Source organism: Somniosus microcephalus, chromosome 14 (genome assembly GCF_052327205.1).
Source record: "Somniosus microcephalus isolate GS21.2 chromosome 14, FLI_Smic_1.0, whole genome shotgun sequence".
Classification (NCBI taxonomy): Eukaryota; Metazoa; Chordata; class Chondrichthyes; order Squaliformes; family Somniosidae; genus Somniosus; species Somniosus microcephalus.
In genome coordinates, this window is record NC_141000.1 from 26,009,030 (window position 1) to 26,015,029 (window position 6,000).

Below are 6,000 nucleotides of genomic sequence, written 5' to 3' on the forward strand. Positions count from 1 at the left end.
CACGAATTTAGTTGTAGGACCAACCCCTGCGCAGATTGGGCGCAGGCCATCCCACTGCTAAATTGGTCTGCTTTGTGCCCGTTTTATGCCCAGAAGTGGGCACTAGCGGCAACCTCACAGGGACCGTCACTCATACCGCTCTTGGGCAACCTCTAGTGGCCGATGATGGAGAACACAGGCAGAGAACAGGAGGCAGGTGCCCGTCTGCCTGTCGGCTGGGGATAGTCTATGATGCAAACAAACATCCGATTAGAGTCGCTAACTCTGGTTGGATGTATTCCTGGCGGTTCCATCACATGACCTCCCGCCTCCAGCTCAGTCAAACAGCTTTTTTTCCCCCATTTCCAATACTTTTATAACTATTAAACAAAAGTGTTCAAAGAGAATTTAAAAAAACCTCTTTGATAGAATATGAGAGGGGATTTTGTTTCAAGACATGATTTTAAGTAGTTCGGCTGGTTAAGGCACTGCCCGGTGTGTGACTGAGTCACCCAGCACAGCAAGATCCCAGGGTTTAACTCTGCTGAGTTAGCCCACTTCAGACAGAACTGGAGTGCCTCAATTATCCAGTACTTCCTGGGTTGGTAGGGGACAAATCTGGCGGATGTTGCATCCAGTGTCCATGCTTGGAAATGTGTAGGCGAGGACAGGACTGGACTTAACCATGATGCTGCCACAGTTGATTAGCTTGCCTCCAGGCTTCCGCAATTGGGTGAGGTAGTAGAGCATTGCTGATTGACATGGGCCTAGAATACAGCAGCAGCCAACACCTCCCAAAGCCGTAAGCGATGGAGTAAATCAATGAATAAATTACACCAAATTTACAGCACAGAAACAGGCCATTCGGCCCAACTGGTTTGTGCTGATGTTTATGCTCCACACGAGCCCCCTCCCGTCTTTCCTCATCTAACACTATCAGCATAACCCTCTATTCCCTTCTCCCTCATGTGCTTGTCTAGCCTCCTCTTAAATGCATCTATACTATTTGCCTCAACCACTCCCTGTGGTAGCGAGTTCCACATTCTCGCCACTCTCTGGGTAAAGAAGTTTCTTCTGAATTCCCTATTTGATTTCTTGGTGACTGTCTTATATTGATGACCTCTAGTTATTCTCTTACCCACAAGTGGAAACACTCTCTCTGTATCTACTTTATCAAAACCTTTCATAATTTTAAAGACCTCTATTAGGTCACCCCTCAGCCTTCTTTTTACAAGAGTAAAGAGACCCAGCCTGTTCATCCTTTCCTGATAGGCATAACCTCGCATTTCTGGTCATCCTTGTAAATCTTTTTTGCACCCTCTCCAGTGCCTCTATATCCTTTTCCTATGGCGACCAGAATTGTACTCAGTACTCAAGTGTGGTCTAACCAAGGTTCGATACAAATTTAGCATAACTTCTCTACTTTTCAATTCAGTCCCTCTACAAATAAACCCTAGTACTTGGATTGCTTTTTTTATGGCCTTGTTAACCTGCATCGCTACTTTTAGTGATTTGTGCATTTGTACTCCCAGATCCCTTTGTTCCTCTATTCATTTAGATCCTTACTTTCCAAGTAATATGTGACCTCCTTATTTTTCTTACCAAAATATACCACCTCACATTTATCTGTGAACTTCATTTGCCAATTATATGCCCATTCTGCAAATTTATTAATGTCTTTTTGTAATTTGTTGCAGTCCTCCTCAGTATTGACTACCCCACCCCCCCCCCCACCACAATTTGGTGTCATCTGCAAATTTAGAAAGTGTTTTTGATTCCAAAGTCTAAATCGTTAATATAAATTATGAACAACATTGGTCCCAGCACTGATCTTTGGTGGGATCCCACTTTCTACCTTCTGCCACTCTGAATAGCTACCCTTTACCCCTACTCTCTGCTTTCTGTCTTCAAGCCAGCTAGCTATCCATTTTGCTATTTGTCCTCTGACTCCGCATGCTCTGACCTTATTCATTAGTCTATTATGTGACACCTTATCGAAGGTCTTTTGAAATCTAGATAAATTACATCTACTGCATTACCCTTGTCTACTCTCTCTGTTACCTCTTCAAAGAATTCAATGAGGTTGGTCAAGCAAGACTTTCCCTTTTGAAATCCATGCTGACTATTCATTATTATATTTTTGGTTTCTCGATGTTTTTCTATTTTCTCCTTTAGTAGGGATTCCATTATCTTTCCTCCCACCGATGTTAAGCTGGCTGGTCAATAGTTCGCTGGACATGTTCTATCTCCCTTCTTAAATATAGGTATTATGTCAGCTATCCGCCAGTCCTCTGGCTCTACACCTTTTTCTAACGATTTATTCAATATGTGTAATAGTGCCTCTGCTATCTCTTCCCTAAATTCTTTTAAAATGCACAGATGTAATCATGATGTTTTATCCTCTTTGAGTTTGATTAGTTTATTTATTGCTCCCCTTTTTATTTTAAATGCAGTTATATCATTTTAATCACATGTTCTGATATCATGTCCACCTGATCTGTCTCCCTGGATACTGAAGGAAAGTAATTATTTAATATTTCTGCCATTTCACCATCATTGCCTGTGATGTTATCCTGTCCATCCCTTAGTGGCCCTATTCCCATCCCGACTTTTCTTTTTTTTTATGAGCCTGTAGAATATGTTTTATGTTTCTTGATAATTTAATTTCATAGTTCCTCTTTCTCTTCCTAAATGTCTTTTTGACTTCTCTCCTAATCCCTCTTGTCATGCTCTCTCCTGCTGTCCATGTACTTAGTGTATGCCTCTTTCCTTACCCTCAATTTTTTCCTCATGTTTTTTTAATTTGTTTATGTGATGTGGGTGTCGCTGGCAAGGCCAGCATTTATTGCCCATCCCTAATTGCCCTTGCGAAGGTGCCTTCTGTTCAATGGGTATATTTCTTTATCGCAGTTTTGTTCAACTGGGTGGCTTGCTGGGCCATTTCAGAGGGCAGTTGTGAGTCAACCACATTGCTGTGGGTCTGGAGTCACATGTAGGGTGACAGCAGATTTCCTTCCTTAAAGGACATTAGTGGGTTTTTATGACAATCTGGTAGTTTCAGTTGATAGTAGTTTTTTTTAATTAACTGAATTTAAATTCCCCAGCTGCCGTGGGATCATTAATCCAGGCCTCTAGATTACTAGTCCAGTAACATAACCACTATGCTACTGTGCCCGGTATAAAGAGGTGTTTCATTAGTGTTTAGTTTGTTCTTGTTTTTAGCGAAAGCCAAGTGGTCACTAAAAAATGCTTTTTTGTAATAAACCTCCATCACCTCAGAACTTAACCCTTCCCGCATTAACACAAAATCTATTCGGCTCTGTTTTAAAACATCACCCACCCAACCTGTTCTGGATAACTCACTTTTTATGGGGTTCTGATCCCTCCATAAGCAGAATATATTTTTCCTGGACTCTGTTGAACACTGTTTTAAATGTTTCCCAATATTGTTGTCCATTTTATTTTCCCAAGTTCTATTCTCAGCCCCTCAAAATCGGCATTTCTCCAATCTATTACCCTGGTCTTCATCATCCTTATGTCCTTCTCAATTATTATCTTAATGCATATTATATTATGGTCACTATTGCCTAGATGTTCCCCTACTTTTACTTCTCTTATCTGCTCTGGTTCATTCACCATTACTAGATCCAGTAGCGAATCTTCCCTTGTCGGGTTTCTTACATACTGGGTTAGAAAGGAGGTCTGCACACATTGTAGGAACTCCATTCCCTTATCCCCTTTACCTACCTCTTCTGGCCAATTAATTTTGGGGTAGTTGAAATCCCCCATGATTATTGTACTATGTTTTTTACTAATTTCCCTAATTTGTTTGCATATTTCTTCCTCCACCTCCCTTTCACTATTAGTTGGTCTATAGACTACCCAGAGTACTGATCTAGCTTCTCCTTAAATGCATCTATGCTATTTGCCTTAACTATTCCATGTGGTAGCAAGTTCCACATTATAACCATTCTCTGGGTAAAGAAGTTTCTCCTGAATTCTTCATTGGATTTACATAGTATTTACAGCACAGAAACAGGCCATTCTGCCCAACTGGTCTATAGCAGTGTTTATGCTCCACGCAAGCCTCCTCCCACCGTTCATCTAACCCCAGCAACAATTCTTTCTATTCCTTTTTCCGTCATGTGTTTATCTAGCTTCCCCGTAAATGTATCTATGCTATTCACCTCAACTACTCCTTATGGGAGCGAGTTCCACATTCTAACCACTCTCTGAGTAAAGAAGTTTCTCCTGAATTCCCTATTGGATTTATTAGTGACTATCTTATATTTATAGCCCCTAGTTTTGGACTCCCCCACAAGTGGAACCATTTTCTCCCTATCTACCTTATCGAAAGTCATCATAATTTTGAAGACCTCTATTAGGTATCAATAAATAGCAAAGGTTTATCAATTACATTTTATTGGCATTCATTTGAAACCAACTGTAGAATGCATCAAACCCAGTCTTGACCAAAGAGTTGGCAGATATAAAGCGTGGCATAGAGTCACGGGACAGAGTTAATCCATTTTCTAGAACTTGCTCGTTTCCCGTAGGAACTGCACAATGTCTAATCCTTGATCGGGAATCCGCATTGTGCTGCGACTTTTAGTTCGGGCTTTCCAAACCCCTCGGTAATGCTTAAAGGTTGTCCTCGGGACTAAATGCCCGATTGTCCACTCCATAGCTGGAAAGGGAATAAACTGAGGCGCTCTTCGCAAACAAATGGCTCTCTGTTCGAATCGTGCCCCCAGGGACCAGGCTGGCACTGTTGGAAAAGCCGTCAGCAGAAGGGCGCACCTTGGCTCCGGAGAACGGCCCATAACTCACCATGAAGACTCCGGTGATGAAGTGCAGGGCAGACGAGAAAATGGCCACGTAGACAGCCGCCCCCGCCTCCTGCGCTCGCGGCAAGGCAGGCAGGTGGAAACGAGGCGGAAACGCGATGCCCCGGTTGCTTACCACGGAGCTCAAGTTCCAGGCGGTGGGTATTGCCACGAAGACGCAAGCAAGCAGGTGGAAGCTCCCTCCAACCGCGAACATGAGGTTGATCCGGCCAAGGCGCTGCTTTCCGCCAAAGTAGACGTTCCTCAGCCCGTAGATGGTAGCGGCTTTCCCCAGGGCCCCAGAGAGCACGGCCGCCATCATCAGACCCTGAGCGACGGCGATCTCAGGCGGGACAAATGGATCGGCCACGCTAATTCTCTGGCAGAACATCGGCCGTAAGGGTGCAGTGGTCAGCACGCTGCTGTATAAGCACACCCTCCAGATGCCGACCCAAGCAATGCCCGAGGTGATCTCTGCCGAGCTCACGTGCCACACTCTCCACTGAACCAGCCCCGCGGCAATGGCCGAACCAATCCAGCTCACCGTGCCCAGCACAAAAGCCGCCAGCTGGAGGGTAGCGCTGTTGGCTCGGTGACCCATGACCCCAAGGTCATTGGGTTGGGGTTTGCTTTTTGAGTCGTTGAACAAGTTTCCCAAATACGTGAGGACTCGGTGCGAGTAAGGCACCCGCCGGCTCGCTGCAGGTAGGGAACTGAAGGTGTTTTGTTTCTTAATGCTAAGCTCCTATACTTTGGGTTGCCTGGATACACTGCAAACAAACACTACCCAGTCCACCACATAGAGCGGGCCCGGTTCATGGAGCTTTTGTTAACGCTGCCTTCATCTTCATCGGCTGTCATTGTTACTTAGCATAACTACATTAAACTAGCATTCCAACCAATTTACACGTGGCAGTTAAAAGCCTTTCCCCACACCCAACCGCACACTAGACCGAAAGGGCGGTGGAAGCACATTCGATAGTAACTTTCAAAAGGGATTTGGATATGTGCTTAAAAAGGAATTATTTGCAGGGCTAAGACTTACATTTATATAGCACCTTTCACGACCTCAAGACGTCCAAAAGCGCTTTACAGCCAATGAAATACTTTAGAAGTGTAGTCACTGTTGTAATGTGGGAAACGTAGCAGCCAATTTGCACACAGCAAGCTCCCACAAACAGCAATGTGATAATGA

At 44.0% G+C, this 6,000-nt stretch overlaps 1 protein-coding gene across 1 annotated transcript; it reads right to left on the bottom strand.

Annotated features, from left to right (window-relative positions):
- Nucleotides 1-4,398: 4,398 nt before the first annotated feature.
- On the bottom strand, nt 4,399-5,505 carry cldn34a (claudin 34a). The gene has a single exon (XM_086007406.1). It carries the CDS (start codon nt 5,404-5,406, stop codon nt 4,621-4,623), a length of 786 nt encoding a protein of 261 aa, XP_085863532.1. The 5' UTR covers nt 5,407-5,505; the 3' UTR covers nt 4,399-4,620.
- Nucleotides 5,506-6,000: the final 495 nt, after the last annotated feature.

Coding starts and splice junctions, on each gene's coding strand:
- cldn34a (XM_086007406.1), bottom strand. CDS start 5,406: ATGGGTCACCGAGCCAACAGCGCTACCCTCCAGCTGGCGGCTTTTGTG.